General features: G+C 47.4%; 1 protein-coding gene across 4 annotated transcripts in view; it reads left to right on the top strand.

Annotated features, from left to right (window-relative positions):
• The window catches only part of atp11c (ATPase phospholipid transporting 11C (ATP11C blood group)), an 81,908-nt gene that overhangs the window by 13,429 nt on the left and 40,685 nt on the right, over positions 1-27,794 (top strand). For all 4 annotated transcript variants that reach the window (XM_083652218.1, XM_083652220.1, XM_083652219.1 and 1 more), the window contains exon 2: positions 23,377-23,496. In XM_083652218.1, coding sequence (XP_083508344.1) covers positions 23,377-23,496 — 120 coding nt within the window. The remainder of the gene's footprint in view (positions 1-23,376; positions 23,497-27,794) is intronic.

Genomic DNA, 27,794 nt, shown 5'->3' with positions numbered 1-27,794 from the left:
CCTAGTCTTTCTGCTCTCTCTTAACTAACGTTATGTCAAACACAATCTCATCCTCCCGGCCACATCAGCATTAAGGTTGCCCTCAAAGGGCCGTTTGTAAATGTAACACGATATAAATGTATCGATTCTTGCCGACTTGTTAATCCTATTACATAATTGCCTCTGATTAGATTATTGGTTTTTTAAGTAATCACTTAATCATCAATAACTAGCTCTGAAAGCTCAATTATAGGAAAAAGAATGACAAACAGACAACTAGTAGCCTACAACTATTAGAACTACAGTAATTAGAATTAGAATTGTATTGCGCAAATTCGTGGGCCACATAAGATGAGGTGCCATGCCGGATTTGGCCTCCGGGGCCTTGAGTTTGACACATGCCATAAATGCCAGATCTCCAGATGTCCACTTTATGACAGATTGAAATGAGTCTTACCATCAGATACTCCAGTTGATATTTAATGCTTCATGCCCAAGCAGCAGCTATAGTCAGCAGCACCTGTTGGAAAGACGATGGGAGTGGGGATGACAGTTTGAAAGTGATGGTCCCATAGCGGGACTTTAGGAGAAGCTGTGGTAAGAGTGCATCCGCAGACCACAGAGCATACAAGGCCTGTGGGGCTATTTGATTTATCAGGCCTGTTTCATCAGGAGATCTAGGTATCGATTAGAACTGTGCTCCGTTTTGCCGCCATTAGTCTTGCACGGCCAACTGGCTGGTGGACAGAACTGCTTACTCTGATTTCTTCCTCTTCCTCCCTCTCTCTCTCTCTCTCCCTCTCTCTCTCTCTCTCTCTCTCTCTCTCTCTCTCCCTCTCTCTCCCTCTCTTAATTTGGTCTCCTGTTCTCTGTCCAGTAATGAAAATCCAGCCAGTGGAGATCACCTGCAGCACACAGCAGCAGGGTCATAAATATCGTAGCAGCGTAAAGGCAGAAATGGCCGCCTGTGGGCTAGCTGGAAGGTGGGATAGGCTGGGGGGGGAGCCCGGGAAAGCCCTGCAGTGACTCAAGCCAAGGAGACAGTGGAGCAAGGGGGGGTGCACCTGTCTGTAACCTCTTTGCACTTGCCTCTCTCCTCGCACGGACACTAGTCTCTGTCAGTCAGCCTGACTTTAGTGGTTACTGTAGTGGTTGACGATGGAGTGGGGGTGGCGTCAGGTGAGGTCGGTGGGATATAAGGGAACCACCATGGTTCTATTTTGTGGCAATTCTCCACTTTTCCTTTTAAAAGCACCGTTGACTTCTCAGTTTGTAGCGCTAAATAATTCAGGTGGCTTCATTCATTTTGAATTCTCCTCACATCGCATCCTGCTCTCCTGACCCGCCACGTATCCTCGACAGGGTAGCGCGCCACTTAAAATGCATTCTCGTCATCCATATATTTATAAAGGGGCTCATCCAGAGATCCTCGGATGGCGTGCTCGCTCGCCCCGGCGCCGGCATTACCCGGGGAGCGTTCGCAGCGAGATGTGAAGAGAATGCTGAGATGTGTGAGGGATACGTTACTGAGATGTGTGGGGGATACGTTACTGAGATGTGTGGGGGATACGTTACTGAGATGTGTGGGGGGATACGTTACTGAGATGTGTGGGGGGATACGTTACTGAGATGTGTGGGGGATACGTTACTGAGATGTGTGGGGGATACGTTACTGAGATGTGTGGGGGATACGTTGTTGAGATGTGTGGGGGATACGTTACTGAGATGTGTGGGGGGATACGTTGCTGAGATGTGTGGGGGGATACGTTACTGAGATGTGTGGGGCATACGTTACTGAGATGTGTGGGGGATACGTTACTGAGATGTGTGGGGGATACGTTACTGAGATGTGTGGGGGATACGTTGCTGAGATGTGTGGGGGATACGTTACTGAGATGTGTGGGGGATACGTTACTGAGATGTGTGGGGGTGATACATTTTTGTCTTACTGTGCGTCTGAACTGGGAGAGAGAGAGAGAGAGAGCGAACATGGGGAAGAAGGAGGAGAGGAGCCGGCATCTCTCCGATGTTTCCTCATCCCGGTTTTTCATTGTCACTTTCTTTGCCGCCTGAAATGATACCGGCTGACACACAGAGGAGGAGGAAGAAGTGTACCCTCCGCACGAGGATTTAACGAGTCACAAAACGCATGCTCTGAAATATACGATCCCTCAAGCATCCCCCCCCCCCACACACACACACACCACTCCACACCACTCCGCACACACACCACTCCGCCCACACACACACCACTCCACACACACACAGAGAGGTTAAGAATCAGCCTATTTCCCATCTAGGCAGGCAGCATCACAGGGAGAAAAATTTGTCTTTTTAAATGTGGTCACGATTGACTGGTGAGGCACTGTCCAAAACCAAGCAATGGCCTCAGCACAGAGGAAGCCACATTGATTTTAGTCATTAGGCGCGTCCCCCCTCCCCTCGGTGTCTGAGGATAATTAATTGAATAGCAATTACAGTCAATGTAGCTTGGTGCATTATAAAAGATAATGTCATCAGAAGGGCTGCCTGCAGCTGAGATGGAGCTTTTTCAAGCTCGTCAGCATTGGGGTGCAAATGTGTCTGTTCCTCGCTGCTGGACGGCTCCATGCAGCAGACATGGCTGCTGGACGGCTCCATGCAGCAGACATGGCTGCTGGACGGCTCCATGCAGCAGACATGGCTCCATGCAGCAGACATGGCTGCTGGACGGCTCCATGCAGCAGACATGGCTCCATGCAGCAGACATGGCTGCTGGATGGCTCCATGCAGCAGACATGGCTCCATGCAGCAGACATGGCTCCATGCAGCAGACATGGCTGCTGGACGGCTCCATGCAGCAGACATGGCTCCATGCAGCAGACATGGCTGCTGGACGGCTCCATGCAGCAGACATGGCTCCATGCAGCAGACATGGCTCCATGCAGCAGACATGGCTCCATGCAGCAGACATGGCTCCATGCAGCAGACATGGCTCCATGCAGCAGACATGGCTCCATGCAGCAGACATGGCTCCATGCAGCAGACATGGCTCCATGCAGCAGACATGGCTCCATGCAGCAGACATGGCGGCGGGATGGAAGCCATTGAGCGGTTTATACAAAGACGATGGGATTCAAGCAAGACGGCCCAACTTCAACTCACTTCCTGTCATTTTGTCACGTGGGTTTTGCCCACGGTTTTCCACGGACTGTCGGCAGGTTTGAGTCAATGGTTGACCGCGCCCATTTAGGAGACTTGCTGCTACCATTTGTTAGAATTGGCGGAGCCTGCGGTGACCCATCTATAGTAATATAATATCTATGGTTTATAGTTTAGTAGTCTCGCGGTCCCATACACAACACTAAACTCACAGTGGCCCATACACGACACTAAACTCACAGTGGCCCATACACGACACTAAACTCACACAAGAGTCACATCCACACGCAAAACCCTTCACTGTTGCATCTGCAGTTTGTGCACTTGGCTGGGAAAGCCATACCCCATTTATGGCCACACACTACTTTAAATTCTCTTTAATTATAGATGATAGTTTGACTGTGGTGCTGCTCAAAATATGCCCACTTTTCCCGGTCTTTAAATATGAAGTGTAGAGATTTTCTCCCTAAGACCCCTACAAAATAATTCATTCATGTCATTCCCTGCAGTACTTAGTGAGCCTAGAGGCCCATACGTCTGTCTGGGGACTTAAGCTCAGACTGGGGGAGGTTGAGTAACATCTTGAAACCCAAACTGAAGCCTCAGTAAATGAATGCTTAAAAGCGGTAAAGCCGTTACAAAATGACTCTCCCATGTAATGGAAGGCTAGTATTCAGTTTTGTGATGTTAAGGCGACAGTGTCTTATTTGGTCTGTGTAAAGCAGTGATACTCAACACGAGGCTCTAGAGCCGCATGTGGGCTCCTTTATGGGTAGTCGTGGCTCTTTTAAGTCCTACTATTAAAAAAACTTTGTCAGCAGAATTAATCAATATTTCATTCTGATTCTCAAGTCACATCAATGTATTACACCCCAACCCCTCAACCATCTGAACAACCAATCACAATTTATCTCAGGTCTCGCGCTCTGTTGGCAGGTGCACAAGATAGGGTTGGCAGCACGATGGACGATGGCATCGACCATCGTCGATGGGCCGACCCCCATCGACCTCTGAGTCTTCTACATCGGACCATCACCATTAATTATCTGTTCGAATTAAAACTTTGCCGATTTAATCATAAAAAAGGCGAACTCCACTCACCCGCGATGCGTGGGCGGAATTAAACAAGCATACCCTATCACGAAACGAAGCAGCCAAGGTTCAGTACTGACTTTGTGAAAGGTGGAGAGAGCTAAAGGCTGGAGAGACTCAAATAGAACCCAACTGGTTTCAGAGAGGAAACGGAACCCAACTGCTTTCAGAGAGGAAACAGAACCCAACTGGTTTTTGCATTGTGCCTCTTGCATCAGTATTTTTTTGGTCAACGTGGTTCCTGAGTAGGGCAAGGTTGAGCACCGCTGGTGTATTTTGAGGAACAGTGCTTCAAACGCGCAATTGGACACAGACCTTGGTCAACATTGTATAAAGTGCACTGCTTACACATTTCCTGTCTACAGCCATCTTTCCCCCCCTGCAAACGCCAAACATTTTCACATCCCTCGTTCATTCTCATCAGGTACTCTTGTTTGAGGCAGAGCCTGAGGCAGACGGTGCTGTTGACACTGGGTTTTTGCCACCAAAGGTGTGTGCAGCAGCACTGCTCATTTTCATTCACATCGTACGCAGACAGGAAATTATAAGCAAATAAATCTTTCTTTTTGGAGGACAATGCATTCAAGCTTATAGCCACCTGTTATCCTTTCCCAGAATTGTCGTTGGGTTTGAGAACCACAACAGCACAGCATCTGTCAGTGGCTTACTTGAGTAGACCAGATGATTGAGGCAGCAGATAGTGGCCAGCGCGAGGTGTAGATGAGTTGTACCTCCTCCCCAGTGTCGAGGGACACTAATGTAGGCCAGTACCAGCCCATGGTACAGTACAGTACAGTCCGCCCTGTGTCTCGTACAGCTGCACGGATGCTGCTACAACAATGAGCCTTTGCTTTCCACAACAGCTCCTTGGGATCAGCCCTCAATTCAAGTTGGACTGTCCTGACTCTGTGGGCCACTCATCACTGTTCTGACTCTGTGGGTCACTCATCACTGTTCTGACTCTGTGGGCCACTCATCACTGTCCTGACTCTGTGGGCCACTCATCACTGTCCTGACTCTGTGGGCCACTCATCACTGTTCTGACTCTGTGGGCCACTCATCACTGTTCTGACTCTGTGGGCCACTCCTCACTGTTCTGACTCTGTGGGTCACTCATCACTGTTCTGACTCTGTGGGCCATTCATCACTGTTCTGACTGTGGGCCACTCATCACTGTTCTGACTCTGTGGGCCACTCATCACTGCACTCATCACTGTTCTGACTCTGTGGGTCACTCATCACTGTGTCTGTGTGCAAGTGGTGGTTACAGAGGAGGGTATAGCCTCAGATAGGGGGTCTTTATACTATGCCATAGCATAGGCGGTGCTGGGTGAACTTGTGATGGAGGTAACCCCTGCTATAGTTTCACTAGGGGGTAGCTTTGCTTTTCATGACTTAGTCTTGTCTGAATAATGCAATAGTTAGCCTGCTATTATTGTTTATTTAATAATAATTGTGTTTCTAGAGAGTACTTGTTACCTCTACTGGCCATAGCCTTTAGCATAGCATCGAAAGCTGCTCAACTGTCAAAGTAATCTTTTAATGTGATATACACACGGGCAACATTTTGAAGTTGAAGCAATATGCAGTTTTGGACACAATGATCCAGCAGTGTAGTTCATCATTCTTCAAAATCTAAATTGTCAAGTCTCATCCCCGTTGTGAAGGTGATATTTCACATTTCCACTGTGCTACGCTATAATCGCACAGCAAGTCTGCGTGTTTTCAACTGTGGCAAATTATTTCAATTGCCTGATTCTGTTTCACCTTTATTTACCAATGGAAAGTCAACTGAGCAGCATGCTTGCTCTTTTTCTGCAATGTCAAGCTTCATATTCACACAGTACTCAGGGAGGTTTCTGGAACCGTAGTGACCGTTCACCCATTTTGAGGCAAAATGACATATTACATAAGTCAGTGATAACAAACTAAGTGTGTCATTTAGGTAGGGGGCATACAATTGTACACAGACTGTATATGAATGAACATAATATGAACACTTTTTTTGATTGCCAAATACAAGAAGCTGATTCTAAAACCACGCTATGGAATATCCTCTGTGTCACTCAGAAGAAAATATGATGATAATAATAACGTTCTCCATGGCAGTGGTGAAATGCGTTTAGTTTGTGTTGCTGATGGTTAAAACTCCTACCTGCGTTACACCATAGAGGCATCAAATCAAGAGCATCAAACAATGCTTCCAAAATGCATTCAGGCTTTTCAGAAGTGGCCAAACAAGTGATGGAACTGTGATAGTTTCTCTTCTGCTCCAGGAAGGAACTGGAATGAAATGGCATTCATAAGTAGTCTAAAGGTCCCTGCGCATCAAGTCTGCATTCTTCGTAGAATCGTATGTGTTACGCACAGAAAACCGTGCACACTGTGTGAGTCTGATGCCTTTTATTATTCTATTTGTTGTGAAAATTCGCAATAGGAGACAAATAGTCCTCCTCTCCTTTCCTGTATCCACATTACAATAAGTGTGACAGACAGCCAGGCAGGCAGCAGTGGCTGATCTGCAGCAGCAGCGGTGATGATGTGTGTGGACCTGGAGAAGGCAGAGAAGAGATTGCAGCAGGTTGTGGTATGGTAAGCGTATTGTTGCAGTGGCCAGGGGCTCTGGGAACCGTACTCACCTCCGCCTTGCCAAGCCGGCTGTGGTGTGCCGTGGCCAGGTGCCGCAGCACCGCTCCCCGGGGAGAGGGAGCGGAGAGGGGCCGGTGAGGTGGAGCGAGCATCTCCGGCTGCCTCTCCACACAGACCAAGGCAGCTGGAGCCTTGCTCCTCAGGCCCGGACAGCCTCAAACACAGACTTAGCAGAGAATCGAACCTGTTCCGAAATCTTTCATGACAGATGAAAGTTTTGGAATCGGTGTGTAAACCTAATTGACACAACATGAGGCTGTATTTATTTTTTAAACGTGCGTCAATTTCGGACGAAAAGTACGGACTTGGTGTGCAAAGGCCTTAACAGTTGTTCCACACTGTTCTCTAGTATTCTGCAGCACTGTTTTAAGATGTATTGAAGGAAACTGGCGTGAAACGTCCTTGTCGAAGAGGTAGAACTAATACAATTGTATTTTAGAAAGAAAATGTATTCAAAATAAATGTCTCATTCATATGATTCTAACCTAAAGATGAAGCATGGATAATATGTTATGAAATGCTGAATATCATTTTCCAGCGGGATAACTTGGTCCAAGATAATAAACAAGATGAATTTTACAAACTTTTTTGTGTGACCGGAATTTTATATTTTCAGTTACATTTATTTAATTTCCATTCCACTTTGGTATGAAAAAGTGATTGATTTCACACTATCTGATATACATTTATTTTAAACTAATGTTGCAGCAGGAATATGTGTAAAAAAAAAAACTCAGGGGGAACTTTCAAAGTTCCTGTAGTTACCAAATCCAGTTTATTATTAATGTGTCTTCATGCTATATTATATTTAAGCAATATAGCACGAGAGCAAGTGTGTTGTGGAGAATATATCCCGCTGATAAGCTGTTATCCCACGAGGCCTGCGGCCTCGTGGGATAACAGCTTATCAGCGGGATATATTCCACAACACCACGCAGCTCGAGTGCTATATTGCTTTTATAAAACGGTTTCCAAGTATAATAATATAATAATAATAATACTATAAGTCCGACTGGCATTGTATTCTGATAGAGTCAGTTGAAACACTACTGTAAGGCGGGACCTCTAGCAAGAAGATAGACGTGCGGGTGATTTGATTGGATCGTTCTGGAGACTGAAGTCGACATTGGCCAATCCTGGCGCTTGCTGAGAAGCTGAGAGCGTTTTGCAAAGCCCGACACCAGAGCCGTATGCCGACACCAAGTAACGTTACGTCTTATTTAGAAATGCGGGGTTAAGAGTGAGGGCGCGCGAGAGAGGGGTTAAGACATTAGCCCGCGTCTATTCTTGTACAAAACATCATTTTCTGCGAAGTATTAGTAAAGTTATAAGCGAAGATCGATTCACAAGGATCTGACAGCTGTCTCCGCCATTTGTTTTTTTTTAAACCAAAGGCTTTTAGTAAGAGAGTTGCCATGGCAACCAATAACCGTTTTATAATATATTATATATGCTGTTGTTCACACCATAGCCGCCTAGTCTCTGCAACTCCTCATAGTGTGCAGCTGGAAACAGGCTCTCTTCACTGTCTGACTACAATCCACTGAACAGTCGCAGGTGTAATCAAAACTGAGAGAATTACAGTTAGACAGGAAGAGCGGGCGAGCTGGAGGAGGACAGGCAGGTGATGAGAGAGAGAGAGAGAGAGAGAGAGAGAGAGAGAGAGAGAGAGAGAGAGAGAGAGAGAGAGAGAGAGAGAGAGAGAGAGAGAGAGAGAGAGAGAGAGAGAGAGAGAGAGAGAGAGAGAGAGAGAGAGGAGTCCAGTGCTGCAGTGACCAACAGCACTAACTCAACACGTGCCCCTCGCGTTCAAACATTCATCGCTCAACTCCAGCCAACCTCTGCCGCGCGAATAACGACTTGATGTCGCAGTTTGTCTGTTTTTGCTGTTGTCATCAACGTTTCCTGCAGCAGTTTCCAGGAGTTAGGGCCCGTGCCTTTTCATTTATTCATTCCATTACTCTCAGAATACGCTTGCTAGTTTTTACACTGGAGCCTTCTCTTGTGGACATGTTGATTCATTGGATTTCCCCCTCCATTTGATGTTTAGACCTACTTTTTTTTCCGCATCACTCCTCCTGTCCCCCTTGGGGGGTTTCCCTCCTAGGGTTTCCCCATCTGTGATCGTGATGAAAACTGGCCAGTTAGAGCTATAATACACACTGAACTAAATTGCAGGCGAGGTTGACGACCTCACTGACTCTGGGAGGGACTTCATAAAACCTGATAGAGTAGATAAGATGCGATGTGAGCAGGATATAGTTAAGTAGTTAAATATTGATATTGCAGTGCGAGTCTCAAACACAACGTGCGCATACAAACGCACACATTCTCACTATTGCTGCTGCAAGCACAAACTGATTTCTCAAGTAATAGTTGTTCCTGGACCAACATTTCTTCCTGGTATGGGCCGGGAAAACCCTGCCTTGCCTAAACCTAATGTCTAACCCTGATGTTTTATAAAAATGTGTGTGGTTCGACCAACCCCAGTCCTCAGATTGGAAGGCGCGCACCTTATCCATTAAGCCATAGGACAGAGCACACCCTGAGCTGCACTTTCTTCACACCCGTCCCTAACCCTAATCTTAACCACATCTTTTTTCACACGTTTTCAGGAAGAAGCAATTGCAGCGACCAATCAAATGAGTTTGGGGGCGGGGTTTTCCTGTCCCGTACTAGGAAGAAATGTTGGTCCAGGAACAACTGTTACTTGGTGAAATCACATTGTGCATTGGAGCACACAACTGAATGAAGAAGTAGATTGTATACAGCTTATTGATTGATTGATTGATTGATTGATTTTTGTGCAGGGAATCATTGAAACACATGCTAAGGTCAAATGGGAATGATAGCCTTGGCAACAATGAGTATGTGTGTCTTCTGTGTAGTCCGGAGCACGTGTTCTTAGTGTGCATGTTGTGCAGAGCATAACGGAGAACGTACGAGCATAGTTCTCTCACACACACACACAGGCCCCCCACACCTCATTAAATGCATCTAAGTAGATTTTCTAAGTGGATTGTTTTGAAGCTTAACGACACAGCTCATGCATTCCACAGCGAAACGTTTTAGCCCCTTGTGCTGAAGTTACAAAACAAAAAAAGAGAGAACAGAACAGGCATGTTCAGAACAAAACCTAACCTACCGTCTTCTTTTGGGCTTCATTTTTTTTCAACTTTCTTCACCGCCATTGTAGGAAAAAGTCACAGCATCGACAACACTCTGCTGCTCGTTTGACCATCTGTGTGTCAGGGTAAACAACACCTGCCGTGACGTTGTAGCCCCTGCAGCCACTAAACATAAGGTGATGACCCGTGTGTTTACTAGGTATCAGGGTGGGGGCGGGCGGCATCTGCCTCGGGGGTGAGCACAACACCAACCGGTTATTAACCTCTGAAAACACACATCTCTCATTTACTTGAGACGTGGTTGTGTTTATTATAGTGCGCTGAACTGCAGCAGTGACGGTGTGGGTATTCCACACTTAACCACTGTGCTCACAGAGGGAGGTTAAGTCAGGTTATGTTGGACAGGGTGGCTGTACTGTAGTGCCGTGCTCGCCGGCTCATCTCAAGCAGTAGCACAGCCAAGCCTAATTAAAAAATTTAGCCTGTCGAGCCGAAATGATATTTCCACTAAAGGTGGTGATTTAGCCGCTGGTCAGGGAGAGGAAACAAAGAGAGAAAAAGGGATACCCGTTTTAAACTTAGCCGATGTGACGTGTTCCTGTTCCTGTTCACGGCACGCTGGGGTTATAGATTACATCTGGACAAAGGAACTGTGAAGAGAACACTTCTTAGCAGTTTTTAAAACGGTCGCCACCAAACTCCACTGATCCCGCTGTCAGCAGCTGTTATTTTAGGTCAGTGGTTGTGAGACGTTTTGTTTCTGCAAACCCACGTCTTGTTCTTGAATGCAGGCGGCATATCAGCCCCAATAGAGAGGCAAAGTGAACGTCACTTCCTGCTTCAGCACTGTACCAGAGATTTTCAATTTATTTTCCCATAGACATTTCGTAAAATGCCTATAAAAATAGTTTTACTTGGTCGAACGGAACGGTTCAGCTATATTTAGAATGGGGAGAGACCATAGAACATTTTACTTATACAAAAAAAAAAAAAGAATCTTTAAACCCAATTTCTTTTTACGTTTTGGTCCGAGTGAAATGTTATGCGGTCTCTCCTGTTACTAAATATATCTGAACCATTTGGTTTGAACAAGTAAAACTATTTTTATAAGCATTTTATGAAATATCTATGGGAAAATAAATGGTGGACGAAAATCTCTGGTATAGTGCTGAAGCAGGAAGTGACGTTCCACTTTGGCTCTCTATACTCTTGTGGAGGATAATTCCGTGAAATTCTCCCTGTTAATCTGCTGTACTGTGTTTTTACTTAACCCCAGTTTACATTACATGTATTAGCAAAGGCGTTGCTAACATATAGCCAGTAGCTTTGGATACTATTTTCTCCTGAATAATTTAACAGCCCATTTTAATCTCCTCGCAATTCATGTGTAGGTCCTGACCGAGTCTTGCAAAACACTGCTCTAAGCTATCTTAAGTAATTATGTCTATGGGCAAGGACGCTTTAAATGGCATCCTGTGGAATCTGAGAATAGGCCTACTGGATGTCACCAGCTGCACACTTTCGCCAACGTTTTGATATCATTTTGAGATCATCTGATTCTTATTTCTGATTGTATGCAGTCCAATTGCTGTATATTCACAATTGCAGATTCAGATTGGCTGTTATTTGTCTCCTGTGGCTCCATTTATATCTATTTTTTTTAATTTAAATCTGTCTGAATTTCTTTTTCCCTTCTTTTCAATCTCTTAGTCTTTACTTTGCATCCAAACTACGTAGAATTATGATCACAAGGCGAGCCTAACAACGTCCATATCTGTTGTTGAAGATCTGATGTAAGTGTGAGCAAAGTGATGCAAAAGAAATCCCTCCATTATGGCAAAAGTCAAATCGCAATGACAGCACCAGTCACAACAATCACAATATATTTTTTCAAAATAGAACAAAGTCGAGGAGCGTAGCGCCACCACAGATATCACAAAAACATTCATAAATCATAATGTTGGGCAAGTTATTTAGTTCATAGCTTTATTTTAATTTATAATTTTTTCTTTTTCGACCCCCCCCCACAATAGCCAGATAATTTTCTATCAACGATTACCTTTCAAGATTCCTTTTATTCTTTAATTGGTACATCAGGAAAAAACAATTCTAGATGGGGACTTCTAGGGCAAGTTGTCATGTGTGAACAAGATGTGAGGATGACTGGTGACTTTGCAACAACTTGTTCATTCTAGATCCGCTCAGCGAACACAGCCTGGAGATTGTGACCAAGTGGGATAGGTCGCTGAATAGTGTGATGGTGTGACAGGACGCAGTGTCATCAGACCCAAGTCATCGTTGAGCGTTTGGCACTGGCTGAATGCAGCCTTATGATTTCCTCTGCTCTCAATGGACTGCCTCTCCCCCCCCCCCCTGTCCCAGGCAGCATGTGCTCTTTTTCACTACGTGTGCATAATTCCATTTGAGCATAATCGAATGCAACGTTTCGAGCTCGGTCAATCCTCTTAATGCACCGTTTATCTCTGACTGAGCAGATTGCGTCTCGGCTCAATTGGGCGTGGGATGTTTTTCCTTATCGATCTCCCCCCCTTCACGTGTCGTAGCTAATGCATTTTCATCCCGCATGAATCTACTGTTTGGTATTGACACGCTGGCACTTGACTGTTAGGCAGGGCCGCTTTTTTCTTTACTGTCTAACATCATTGGCTTTGAATGGCTCAGTCACTGTGACCTTTGACATTGAGGTAAAGAGAATCCAATCAGTTCTACTGCTTCCTTACATGAGCATTTTTATTTGTTTTTATTTTTATTTTACATTAGTTTCCTGTCCGACTCCGGCCTTGAGCTCACTGTTTTAGAGATAAGCATTGTGATCACGTAACTGCACCAAAATGAATTGGGGCCCCACGGTCTGACCCTCATTATATTCTACAGTGAATTCCCCTCTGAATCAATGGGCATTCAGTAGTTCTGTTCTTCTTATCTTTAGCACCCCGGGGCCCGGACCACTTCCTCTTTTAATATAGAATCTCATTTTCACCATGATTATATGTGTTAAAGTGCCAGCGTTTGTTGAGGAATTGTCTCTTAAGGCCCAGAGCTAGCGTATGTTTTTTAAAATATATTTTATTTAAAAACATAATGAACGATGAACATATAAGACAAACAAACAGGCTCAGAGACGCACGAAAAGAAGAGAGAGAGAGAAAATAATCTGGTGGATGAGTTGAGTTGCCTCCCCTGATATGTGAAGTGCTTTGAGTGTCTTGAAAGGCGCTATATAAATCAAATCTATTATTATTATTATTATTATTATTATTATTATTATTAGGGGTCCAAGCACGAAGTGCGTGGATCCCTATTGTATCTGTTCCGTTTATTATTATTTTTCTTATTCTCCGCTAAAACAGTATGCACGGCAAAAACTGTAAGGGCTACAGTAGCCAGACTTTGCACATAGGTTGGAAATGTGCCCCACTACTCAGAGACAAAAAATTAGCCATATTGACCAGATGGTGGCGCTATAACAGACCATTTCACGTATTGGACCATAACTGCTGAACCGTGAGGCGTAGAATCAAAATTCATCTGCTGGATTCCCTGGATCAATACGCATCTATCCATATAGACCACGCCCATTTAAGTCTGCTAGATTTTCCGCCATCTTGGACTTTCTCAAAAAAAAAAAAAACGAACTCGTCCTAGGCCATCTGCCCGAATGAGCGCAAACTTTTTGTGTGTCATCTCTGGACTTCCCTGATTAAAAATCTTAGAAAGAATTTGGATACGTGAAACCGTCTTGAAATGATAAATGTTTAAACTTTTGTGTATTTACTTTTGTTCTTTTCCTGCCCTAAAAGTGTGTGGATCTCAGAAACCATACACCCCCCATCACCCAAACTTTCCACACAGGTTCACGACATCACCCACTACTCAGAGTAAAAAAATTACACCAATCCACCAGATGGTGGCGCTATAACAGCCAACCACCACTACTACTGCCGCTGCTGCTACTACTACTACTACTATTCTTAGTACTTCTGCTGCTACTATTGCTACCACTCCCACTACTACCAACACTACTACTACTACTATTACTACTACTGCTACTACTACTACTACTAGTACTGCTTGGAAACCGTCAGGTCACCGGATCTACACACACACACACACACACACACACACACACGCACACGCGCACACACACACACGTACACACACGCACACACATATACACCACACCTGCACCTAATTCTGGACTGATCACCACACACCTGCACTTAAGACGCTAATCAGCCTCTACACTCAGTGTGTGTCCGTTACTGCAGTAGAGGCTGTGTTGGTGTTTCAGTCTGGTGTTTATCCTCCCTTCAGATGCATTATTAAGTAAGTTGTAGTTTTGTTAGCCATTGTTGAATTGCTATTCCAAGCCATCCTGATCTTAAAGGTGAATTGCATATGTTTTTCTCTTTAGCCATGGTTAAAATATATTGTTTATTGTTTGTTTGATTGTTATATTGTTTTTTATTGCTAAACATACTACTTCCTATGACTATTTTGTCTGTTTGCACACGCACACGCACACGCACACGCGCACACACACACGCACACACACACACACACACGCACACGCACACTAAAATGGCCACCACTGGTGTACTTCATCTCCCAGAGTGCTTCACTCACTCACTTGTGGATTGTGCCACGTGGGTGGGGAGATGGGTGGAGCTATGGCTATAAAAGAAGTGCAAAACTTGCCCCAAACCCCAGTCTGCTGCTACAGAGGTGCTGTGAGCCAGTCCAACTCATGCTGACCTTAAAGGTGAATTGCATATGTTTTTTTCTTTAGCATGGTTGAAATATATTGTTTATTGTTGCTTTAATTGATTGTTACATTGTTTGTTTATTGCTAATTTGATGTCATTTGGATTGCTTGTTAACATTGTGTATTTGGGTAAATAATTCTGTTTGTGTTCTTATCCACAGACAACATGCTGATTGCCTCACTGTCACTTTTGATGTTGGGAAAATAAAATCACCCTGCACCTTGTCCTGCTGTGTGCCTGCCATCTTTCCTTGTGGTTTTATCTGGGTCCAGTGCTGAGGGGTCACATTGCCCTCACCTGTTCATAGGTGTGACACGCATTAACCGCTCATCCTGGCTGATATTTTACCACATGTTGAACAGAGTTGCTTTAACTTAAGAACACATAATTTGATAATTGTAAACCCAGTTCACCAATGTTTACACTGCAAAATGTATCACCAATGTATTTTACATGAAACAGAAGTTGGCGGGCTTGTAATCCTGCAGTGTGACTGAGCCAATCAGAGTTGGGCTGTGGTCAGGCTCTGTACCAGGTGCACTGAATCACTGATGAATGGAGATGGTGCAAGACAGTTGGCAGTATAGAGGGAACGTTTTTTAACATCCAATTCAACTTATCTTTGAAACCTGCTGAATGAAACCTCCAAAAGCCAAATCTGTGAGTTTAAAGGGAGGTTTACACAATCTGAAATATATTTTCAATGTTATGTAAAGGGAGGTATGAAGGTAATTTGAAGTGACGGCAATGTGTTGTGATTTGAAATGTATTCCTATCTTGTGTTTTAATTAAAGCCAACTGAGATGTTAGTTTTGGCCTTAAAGGGACACTCCACCGAAAACGGAAACAATGCTTATTTATTTTGCACATCTCGCACATCCGAAAACAGTTTAGCAGGCATTCATTTAGTTTGACACTTATTGAGTTGATTTGTGAAAGGTATAGTTTGGTTTATTTGAAGTGGGGTACTATGCGGTACTTGCATGCAGTCGGTGTACTGGGTAAAGCACTCTGGACGCATCACACACAGAGATAGAACTGTACTCTAACCACAACAGAGCTGTCTGCTGAGTGAAGTTGACCATGAGAAAAAACAAATACATAGAATGCTTCCATACTGCTCACCTGGTGTAATCAAACTCTCCACAAGCCCTGAGATGCCAAGTTGACTTGAAAATGTCATTTACACCCTGATTCTAGCTTAAATGTTCACTGTAGCAAGGTTGTACCTTAGTTGGTGTAATTCAGCCGCTAGCTCCAGTGCACATTGCCACACACACACACACACACACACACACACACACACACACACACTACTATTACTACTGCTACTACTGCTTGAACCCGGTCAGGTCACCAAATCTCAACCAAACTTTGTGCACTTGTGCACATACCAACTCTGATTAAATGTGCAATTCAGTGTCTATATTATCTGACATACACCCCCCAAGTCACCGGAAGCTTGGACCCCGCATCGCCGCTTGCGGCTATATTTATTATTATTATTATTATAAAGTTTATATATTATCATTATTATCATTATTGCTACTACTACTACTAATAAAATCTTTGACATTCAGCATTGCAGCGTGGCACTACCAGCCGCACGAGGCGCCTATGTGCTTGTAAGAGATATTGTGCATAGGATCCTACACAAGGGGTCCATGGGAAAAGCAGCCGGGCACCCCTAACTTCACCCCTAACTTCACCCCTAACTTCAGTCACTAGTCATTCTTAACCTCATCAAAGTAGGCCAAAAACGTGTCCCACTGTAGTTGAGAACTTTCTAAACGACTTCAGAGCTTGCTGATGTAGTAGGGTTTGTGGTTGTTGAGTAACATCTAGGAAAAGCAGTGTTTGTTTATCTCGTAGTAGACCTGTGACCTTGAGGCTGTGTCGCAGTAACGTGGCACTTTGGTGCATAATGACTCCCAAAGAGACGGACGCACAGGTGAGAGATTGGGACTTTAGCGTCAGCCAGCCAACCAATACTGTTGACTGTGTGTCTTCTCAACCAGAAGTCCAAGCCTAATGGCTAATTTGTTTTGCAAATTGTTCCTTATTTGCACCGGGGAATTTGCTTCGTCTGCGTAGGCCTCTGTACAGTAAATTATGATTGCTTTCTCTGTCCCTTGCATTTTTGTGTAATGTTATTTCCGTTATTCGGGATATATTGGCTGCACTGTTGCAAATCTGGAACACTGCTATTAAATTTGTAGATGGCATTTTCAAAGTGCACAGAGTGAGGGTAGCTGCCAGATGAACAACGCAGCATTTGATTCATACAGCATTCTGCTCTTGGCTTACAGCTCCTCCTGGGGCCTGCTTGTTGTTTGATATGGAAAACCTGGATGTTCTCGTCGTGTCCTTGGATCCTGTTGTACTTCCTCTCTTTCTCTCCCTCCCTCATCTTCTGGCACACGAGTCCGTCCGGATGGTCTTGCTAGAGGAGTGTCGGTGACGTGTGTGTGGAGTGGGGTAGGGGATGGTGGGTTTTGACAGCCACGCTGGGGTGTGAACACTACTGCTCACGCATAGCGGAGCATTATGTAAGCTAAGCTAAGCTGCCTGTTGGCTCCCCTTCCTCAGTCTGGAGGGCGGGGAGAGAAGATGGGAAACCGTCGGGATTTCAGACGCAGAATTTGGCCTTCATTTTTGTGCTATTTGACTGCTAATGAGAAGCAAACGATTGCGTGAGTTGCAGTTGAGCACGCTATGTCTTTGTCCCCAGTCCCCCTCCCCACCCGCCCTGCATAAATTGGCTCCCAAGTGTCTGAGGCTATTCTTTGATCTAACCTCTTGACAGAAACAGACGGTGGACAAGCTACTGTCCAGGTGGCCTTCTTCTTTCACACATTCCCCTGGCGCTGGTCCAGGATCAGCCGTCCATGGAGGCCTGATGGTGTTTTGTCCCTATAAGCCTGCGTGATGCTGGCCTGTGTATCAGATCCAGCACATCTCAGATGCCTGCATAGCCTTAATAATTTACGGGCACAGTAATCGCTGCACAAGTCGTACTAAAGCTGACAACACAACTACATGTAAGGGTTGCTGCTGCGGTGAGGCTGAGGCCTGCACTTACCTGAGCAGGGTCTTCTTGCTGCGGTGAGGCCTGCACTTACCTGAGCAGGGTCTTCTTGCTGCAGTGAGGCCTGCACTTACCTGAGCAGGGTCTTCTTGCTGTGGTGAGGTCTGCACTTACCTGAGCAGGGTCTTCTTGCTGTGGTGAGGTCTGCACTTACCTGAGCAGGGTCTTCTTGCTGCGGTGAGGCCTGCACTTACCTGAGCAGGGTCTTCTTGCTGCGGTGAGGCCTGCACTTACCTGAGCAGGGTATTCTTGCTGCAGTGAGGTCTGCACTTACCTGAGCAGGGTATTCTTGCTGCGGTGAGGCCTGCACTTACCTGAGCAGGGTCTTCTTGCTGCAGTGAGGCCTGCACTTACCTGAGCAGGGTCTTCTTGCTGCGGTGAGGCTGAGGCCTGCACTTACCTGAGCAGGGTCTTCTTGCTGCAGTGAGGCCTGCACTTACCTGAGCAGGGTCTTCTTGCTGTGGTGAGGTCTGCACTTACCTGAGCAGGGTCTTCTTGCTGCAGTGAGGTCTGCACTTACCTGAGCAGGGTCTTCTTGCTGTGGTGAGGTCTGCACTTACCTGAGCAGGGTCTTCTTGCTGTGGTGAGGCCTGCACTTACCTGAGCAGGGTCTTCTTGCTGCGGTGGTGAGGCCTGCACTTACCTGAGCAGGGTCTTCTTGCTGTGGTGAGGCCTGCACTTACCTGAGCAAGGTATTCTTGCTGCGGTGAGGCCTGCACTTATCTGAGCAGGGTCTTCTTGCTGCAGTGAGGCCTGCACTTATCTGAGCAGGGTCTTCTTGCTGCAGTGAGGCCTGCACTTACCTGAGCAGGGTCTTCTTGCTGCAGTGAGGTCTGCACTTATCTGAGCAGGGTCTTCTTGCTGCGGTGAGGCCTGCACTTACCTGAGCAGGGTCTTCTTGCTGTGGTGAGGCCTGCACTTACCTGAGCAGGGTCTTCTTGCTGTGGTGGTGAGGTCTGCACTTACCTGAGCAGGTTCTTCTTGCTGTGGTGGTGAGGTCTGCACTTACCTGAGCAGGGTCTTCTTGCTGTGGTGAGGTCTGCACTTACCTGAGCAGGGTCTTCTTGCTGTGGTGAGGCCTGTACTTACCTGAGCAGGGTCTTCTTGCTGTGGTGGTGAGGCCTGCACTTACCTGAGCAGGGTCTTCTTGCTGTGGTGGTGAGGCCTGCACTTACCTGAGCAGGGTCTTCTTGCTGCGGTGGTGAGGTCTGCACTTACCTGAGCAGGGTCTTCTTGCTGCAGTGAGGCCTGCACTTACCTGAGCAGGGTCTTCTTGCTGTGGTGAGGTCTGCACTTACCTGAGCAGGGTCTTCTTGCTGCGGTGAGGTCTGCACTTACCTGAGCAGGGTCTTCTTGCTGTGGTGAGGCCTGCACTTACCTGAGCAGGGTCTTCTTGCTGTGGTGAGGCCTGCACTTACCTGAGCAGGGTCTTCTTGCTGCGGTGAGGCCTGCACTTACCTGAGCAGGGTCTTCTTGCTGTGGTGGTGAGGTCTGCACTTACCTGAGCAGGGTCTTCTTGCTGTGGTGGTGAGGCCTGCACTTACCTGAGCAGGGTCTTCTTGCTGTGGTGGTGAGGTCTGCACTTACCTGAGCAGGGTCTTCTTGCTGTGGTGGTGAGGCCTGCACTTACCTGAGCAGGGTCTTCTTGCTGTGGTGGTGAGGCCTGCACTTACCTGAGCAGGGTCTTCTTGCTGTGGTGGTGAGGTCTGCACTTACCTGAGCAGTGTCTTCTTGTTGACGAGCGGGGGAGAGCGGAGCTGAAAGTGTGCCGCATTCATAAAGAGATTTTTGGAGTACATTGATTGTGATTGCCAATTTTGTGGTCGGCCAATCACCAGTCCAATCGCTGATTGAAATGATTCATTTGACCCCTGAATTTCTTCTAAAAGTGGCATGTGAAAGTGCTCAACAAGCATAGGCTAAATGGTAAAAATCTTAATATTGTTGTTTTTATGGCTGCATCACATACTGTAGTTGACCTATCCAAAATAAATCCAAACAGTAATTATATGTTGCATGCTATTGCCGGGTAGCGCGTCAACAACCGGGACACACAAGCGCGTGTGCGTTGAGGAACCTGTCGTTTTTAATTTCATGCCCAGGTTAACAGGTTCTTCTAGCAGCCACACAGTCCGCCTGAGCAGCGCGCCTCATCTAGAGATTCACGGTCTAGAGAGCCAAAGTCACGTCCGCTTCCGGGTTCAGCATAAAAAAACCAAGGGATTTCATCTGCTGTTTTATTTTCAATAGACATTTCGTAAAATGCTTATACAAATAGTTGTACTTGGTCAAACCAAGCGATTCAGCTATATGTAGAATAAGGATTGTCTATATAACATTTCACTCCGACCAAAACTAAAGAGGTGAGCACGAGCAGTTGTGGCCCCTCGAGGATGTTGACATTAGCCGCCCATTCAGGTTTTGCACAAATTCTAAGCAAACGTCTGAAAAGTCGACAGTCTTAAAATTTGAATCAGGCAATTAAGCGATAAGTACAGTGGGCTGTGTGTGGGGGGTGAGACACGATCATAGATGGAGAGAGCTTTGCAATGGTTACTTGCCATAGGAGAAATAATAATTAATATGTCATGTAATCTGCTGGTGGCTGTATTTTTTTCTTTCTGGCAGTGATGAGTAAATATTATGGCCACAGGAGAAATGTGTGTATTCTATGACGCTCGCCATATATCTAGGAAATGAGACACACAAAACCGTTCTGGGCGTCAGTGCAAAAGGCATTTTGGAGACGGAGAGCCTTTAGGTCCAAGACTTTAGGATCCACAACGAGATTTGTTGTGCTGCAGGATTAATGGGGCCATTTGTTGGACCAGGCGGGCGGCGGTTCCGCCAGCAGAACGCATGGTAGCAGACCGGACAAGCTGCCAGCTGTGCAGAACACAGGGTCCAGATGAGGACTTGTTTGGAAAAGGTGTTTCCCTTCCCTGCGATACTTATATAAAATGTGCATCAAAATACACCGATGGAATTTGATGGAAACACGGCTATTGTTACCGTCGTGATGGTTCCACCCCTGAGGCTGTCCAGCCAAAGCAGCAGATTGTGTGTGGGATGAAGTCAGGAAGGAAACTTGGGTCACTGAGGGCCTTGGTCCAGTTTTTCAGACAAACATCCTTTTCCTCAGGACATGAAACCAATGGGTGTCTGTGTGTGTCTGTGGAGGGCCGGGGGGGGTGAGTTCACTGAACTTGATCGCTTCGCCCCACAATGGATCAGTCAGACGTCTTGTCACTCTGGCTTTCCTCTCTACTTTGTTGTTGGGCGATCATGAAGTTATCCTTTATTCATATTCATCCCCATGGGGAAATTCTATACCGTGGCTTTTAGAGAATTAGGCCAGGAGAGTTCCTGTAAAGCTAAGTCGTGACTAAGATGGAGCTGCTGCACGATATGCAAAAAAAAAAAAAAAAAATCATATTGGGATTATTTTGACATATATTGCAATTGTGATATGAGTCACAATTTGGTAAGAATGGTCATTTTTGCATTTCATTTTCACTGAAAAAACAACAACAACAACAACATAAATATTAAAATGATGATGTGATAAAACAAGCATGTTCCCTAGTCTGGAGAATATGATTTTTTTGTAGGCCGGGGAATCTCTGTAGCACCACAATGCTTCATATAATGTTATGTTGTGACACATTTTACCTTTATTATAATAATAAAAAAAGGCAGCTCCTGTGATTTGGATATTGCACTTGGCGGCCATATTGCCATTTCGATAATATTTTGATGAATTGTGCAGCAGCCCGAGACTAAGACCTGGCTTCCCCTCCTTGGCTCTGTGGTTTACCCTCCCTACCTTTTACGGAACAGGCCACCTCATGATGAGGGGAGACCAGCGTGTGTCTGGCAGCTGACTCAGTGTTTGAAGCCTTTCCTATTTCACACATGCGGTTAGACTTGAGTGTGTGTGTGCATGTGTGTGAGGATGGATGGATGGATGATAGAAATAGATAGATAGATAGAGAGATAGATAGATAGATAGATAGATAGATAGATAGATAGATAGCTGGACCCATAGATCTGAGCACAGCATTATCCTCCATGGCACGGCAGCACACATTTATTACTGACTAATCATCACTGAATGTCCACCTGGGGGGGGAAATAAATTGGCAATAGACCCCAGCCTAACATCCACCATTTTGGCCCATTGACCCTTGTCATACTTTGCTTTGTCCCCTGTATGAAACATTAGCTTGTGTTCAACAGCTTTCCAGTGGAGCTATTTGAAATCGTTCTGATTTTCCACACCTCAGTGGAAATTCTAATAGTTTAATCCTTAGACAGAATTGAGGCATCATCAGACCAGATTTTTTCCAAGGCCACAATGATTCCTTCTTGTTCAGAGTGGATTTTGCTGCGCCTAAAATAATGCAGCAGTGAAAACAGCTCCTTTGTTTCCATTGATTTACACTGCACCCCCCCATGCTGCACCACCCTCCCCCATGCTGCACCCCCCCCATGCTACAACCCCCCCCCCATGCTGCACCACCCTCCCCCATGCTGCACCACCCTCCCTCATGCTGCACCCCCCCCATGCTGCACCACCCTCCCCATGCTGCACCCCCCCCATGCTGCACCACCCTCCCCCATGCTGCACCCCCCCCATGCTGCACCACCCTCCCCATGCTGCACCACCCTCCCCCATGCTGCACCCCCCCATGCTGCACCACCCTCCCCCATGCTGCACCCCCCTCCCCCATGCTGCACCCCCCCATGCTGCACCACCCTCCCCCATGCTGCACCACCCCCATGCTGCACCACCCTCCCCCATGCTGCACCCCCCCATGCTGCACCACCCTCCCCCATGCTACACCCCCCCATGCTGCACCACCCTCCCCATGCTGCACCACCCTCCCCCATGCTGCACCCCCCCATGCTGCACCACCCTCCCCCATGCTGCACCACCCTCCCCCATGCTGCACCACCCTCTCCCATGCTGCACCACCCTCTCCCATGCTGCACCACCCTCCCCCATGCTGCAGCACCCTCCCCCATGCTGCACCACCCTCTCCCATGCTGCACCCCCCATGCTGCACCCCTCCCATGCTGCACCCCCCCATGCTGCACCCCCCCATGCTGCACCACCCCCATGCTGCACCACCCTCCCCCATGCTGCACCACCCCCCCATGCTGCACCACCCCCCATGCTGCACCACCCCCTCCATGCTGCACCACCCCCCCATGCTGCACCACCCTCCCCCATGCTGCACCACCCTCCCCCATGCTGCACCCCCCCATGCTGCACCACCCTCCCCCATGCTGCACCCCCCCCCCCATGCCACAGATCAGATGTTCACTCATGCTTGTTTTTTGTATGATGTATTTTTTTCTCTGTTGTTCATGAAATTGGGCTGCCTCCAAGATGAAACCGGTCTTCAATTGTAACCTCTGCTCCTATGTTGGAAAGTACCTAGATTAAAAAAAAGAAATCTTTCTTCCCTCCTCCTTCTCTCCACCCCTCCCTTCCTGTCCCGTCTAGCTTGGTGGCGGTGAGACAAGGGTAGACAGTAGGACTATCTACGTTGGCCACCGGCCGTCCCCTGCCACTGACGCATTCATCCCACCCAAGTTCTGTGACAACAGGATTGTGTCCTCCAAGGTAAGGAACACACACACACACACACACACACACACACACACACACACACACACACACACACACACACACACACACACACGGGCTACAGTCTGACCAGGTACCACACAGGGCTGAGACTAAGGGAGTCCCATTGTTATTCATCATTAGGGCTGGGTCGGTTTGAAAATTTTAAAACCGGTTCGATATTGCCGTCTAAACCGGATCGAACCGGTATACCGATTTTTTTTGTAATTTTTTTTTTTTTTTTTTTTTTTTTAAGCAGGGCTCCCGAGTGTGGCCCATAACTGTCTGTAGTGCAACTTCAGTCCACCTGATAGCGATAATACACCTCTAAGCTGGTATTGTCAACCAGCAATGATACTGAATAAAAAGAAGCAGGACACCTGCAAACACACTCTGTATTTATTTCTCATAACTATTCAGCTTAACTTTTCTTCAAACATCAACATAATAAACAAAATAAGACTTTTGCATACTAGTGCAACTTGAGAAGAGGCTAATACGAACAATAGTGCAATCAGAATGGACTTCTTTTTTTTTTTTGGTTTTTCCGGTTCGCACGTGATCAAACCGGTTTGGGCTCATACACACGAACCAAACCGGTAAAACCGGAAATCGACCCATGCCTATTCATCATTAATAATTAATTTAGAATTTTGGACAATTTAGGGCTGCTTTACACGCAGCGCTCTAAAACGCTTGGAAAACACAAGGCGCACTGAGTGGACAGTGAACACAGAACATTTATCATGTGGACAGTTGTGCCTGACGTTGCCAAGCAACCAAAAACAACAAATGCAACATGTGGAGCGCTCGCGGCGTTACAAAAAAGTTTGACATGTTTTCATCTCAGTGCGCCCTGGTCATCGTCGGAAAAAAATGTGCGACCGGATTGACCTCACGACTGCGCGTGACATCATGAATGGATTTGAGCATAATATGCAAAAGCCGTGCCTGGCACTTACACTGACTTTGGGGACAATTGAAAGCAAATTCCGCGACAGTTCTGCGACAGCGGTGACAAAAGTGAGTCTGGAGCCTTGAATACCACAGTGACCTTCATATGCCTGTGTTTCCTTCTCACCTCCTCCATGTATACTTACTTTACACACGTCTTGGCTCCCCTTCTCACATTCCTCCTCTCTTATCCAACTCTTTGAATGCAAATTGAACTGGTATGAGATAGGCCCCGCTCCTCCGTCCTGTACTCCTCCTCCTCCCACTGCCTCTCCACATGCTCCTCTCCCCTCCCATGGAAAGCCATTATTTGTCTTTCAGGAGGGCACTAATGTACTGGCAGGGTGGGAGATTCAATCTTTTCCCCCTGGCTCTGATAGCTGCCCCCCTCCCCCTCCCTAAAGCCCTCCTGCTAGTCCCATGTCAGCAGAGGGCTGCACCCTCCTCCCCCTCCCTAAATCCCTCCTGGTAGTCCCATGTCAGCAGAGGGCTGCAGGCCTGAGCTGGGTTCTGGATATGAGGGGTGAAGGTGATGGGGAGGATGAAGCAGCGTGAGAGGAAGGAGACAGTGGGATTTATAGTGCTGCAGAGGGTCCCGGTGAGGATGGGCAAATCAATTGGCTCCCGCCAGCATGTCGGTGTAAACTGCCTTTAATTACCCCTGCTGTAGTGTTTATGCTCCTCCATGCTGCTGCCCTCCATCATCCTGCTGCTTATGCTGCTCTCCAACATCCACTCCTCTCCCTGCTGCTGCTGCTGCTGCTGCACCGTCACAATCAACAGCCAGTCTCCACCTCTCTCTCTCCCTGCTGCTGCTGCTGCTGCACCGTCACAGTCTCCACCTCTCTCTCCTCTCCTCTGCCTCTCTCTGCTGCTGCACCATCACAATCAACAGCCAGTCTCCACCTCTCTCTTCTCTCCTCTCTCTCTCTGCTGCTGCACCGTCACAATCAACAGCCAGTCTCCACCTCTCTCTCCTCTCCTCTCTCTCTCTGCTGCTGCACCGTCACAATCAACAGCCAGTCTCCACCTCTCTCTCCTCTCCTCTCTCTCCCTGCTGCTGCACCGTCACAATCAACAGCCAGTCTCCACCTCTCTCTCCTCTCCTCTCTCTCTCTGCTGCTGCACCGTCACAATCAACAGCCAGTCTCCACCTCTCTCTCTCTCCTCTCTCCCTGCTGCTGCACCATCACAATCAACAGCCAGTCTCCACCTCTCTCTCTCTCCTCTCTCCCTGCTGCTGCACCGTCACAATCAACAGCCAGTCTCCACCTCTCTCTCTCTCCTCTCTCTGCTGCTGCACCATCACAATCAACAGCCAGTCTCGACCTCTCTCTCTCTCTCTCCTCTCTCCCTGCTGCTGCACCGTCACAATCAACAGCCAGTCTCCACCTCTCTCTCTCTCCTCTCTCCCTGCTGCTGCACCATCACAATCAACAGCCAGTCTCGACCTCTCTCTCTCTCCTCTCCTCTCTCCCTGCTGCTGCACCATCACAATCAACAGCCAGTCTTCACCTCTCTCTCTCCTCTCCTCTCTCCCTGCTGCTGCACCATCACAATCAACAGCCAGTCTCCACCTCTCTCTTCTCTCCTCTCTCTCTCTGCTGCTGCACCGTCACAATCAACAGCCAGTCTCCACCTCTCTCTCCTCTCCTCTCTCTCTCTGCTGCTGCACCGTCACAATCAACAGCCAGTCTCCACCTCTCTCTCCTCTCCTCTCTCACCCTGCTGCTGCACCGTCACAATCAACAGCCAGTCTCCACCTCTCTCTCCTCTCCTCTCTCTCTCTGCTGCTGCACCGTCACAATCAACAGCCAGTCTCCACCTCTCTCTCTCTCCTCTCTCCCTGCTGCTGCACCATCACAATCAACAGCCAGTCTCCACCTCTCTCTCTCTCCTCTCTCCCTGCTGCTGCACCGTCACAATCAACAGCCAGTCTCCACCTCTCTCTCTCTCCTCTCTCTGCTGCTGCACCATCACAATCAACAGCCAGTCTCCACCTCTCTCTCTCTCTCCTCTCTCCCTGCTGCTGCACCATCACAATCAACAGCCAGTCTCGACCTCTCTCTCTCTCTCTCCTCTCTCCCTGCTGCTGCACCGTCACAATCAACAGCCAGTCTCCACCTCTCTCTCTCTCCTCTCTCCCTGCTGCTGCACCATCACAATCAACAGCCAGTCTCGACCTCTCTCTCTCTCCTCTCCTCTCTCCCTGCTGCTGCACCATCACAATCAACAGCCAGTCTCCACCTCTCTCTCCTCTCCTCTCTCCCTGCTGCTGCACCATCACAATCAACAGCCAGTCTTCACCTCTCTCTCTCCTCTCCTCTCTCCCTGCTGCTGCACCATCACAATCAACAGCCAGTCTTCACCTCTCTCTCTCCTCTCCTCTCTCCCTGCTGCTGCACCGTCACAATCAACAGCCAGTCTTCACCTCTCTCTCTCTCTCCTCTCTCCCTGCTGCTGCACCATCACAATCAACAGCCAGTCTCGACCTCTCTCTCTCTCCTCTCCTCTCTCTCTGCTGCTGCACCGTCACAATCAACAGCCAGTCTCCACCTCTCTCTCCTCTCACTGCTGCTGCTGCACCGTCACAATCAACAGCCAGTCTCCACCTCTCTCTCTCCTCTCTCCCTGCTGCTGCACCGTCACAATCAACAGCCAGTCTTCACCTCTCTCTCTCCTCTCCTCTCTCCCTGCTGCTGCACCATCACAATCAACAGCCAGTCTCCACCTCTCTCTCCTCTCCCTCTAACTGCTGCTGCTGCACCGTCACAATCAACAGCCAGTCTCCACCTCTCTCTCTCTCCTCTCTCTCTGTGCTGCACCGTCACAATCAACAGCCAGTCTTCACCTCTCTCTCTCCTCTCCCTCTAACTGCTGCTGCTGCACCGTCACAATCAACAGCCAGTCTTCACCTCTCTCTCTCCTCTCCCTCTAACTGCTGCTGCTGCACCGTCACAATCAACAGCCAGTCTCCACCTCTCTCTCCTCTCCCTCTAACTGCTGCTGCTGCACCGTCACAATCAACAGCCAGTCTCCACCTCTCTCTCTCCTCTCCCTGCTGTTGCACCGTCACAATCAACAGCCAGTCTCCACCTCTCTCTCCTCTCCCTCTAACTGCTGCTGCACCATCACAGTCATCCACAGGCACTCATACCACCACCCACCTTTTCTCATCTCTGGCAAAATGAGATGGGCCATTCTGCTACCGCTGCATTTCAACCCTCTCCCCATGCAGACTTTCACCTTCATAAACAGTGCCTTATTGCTGTGTGTGTGTGTGTGTGTGTGTGTGTGTGTGTTTCCACCCTGGTACTTGATGGCACGGCATACAGTTACCA

The sequence above is a fragment of the Poromitra crassiceps genome (assembly GCF_964638095.1).
Source record: "Poromitra crassiceps genome assembly, chromosome: 15".
NCBI classification, from domain to species: Eukaryota; Metazoa; Chordata; class Actinopteri; order Beryciformes; family Melamphaidae; genus Poromitra; species Poromitra crassiceps.
Note: the sequence above shows the minus strand (reverse complement) of the source record. Positions and strands in the feature narration are given on the sequence as shown.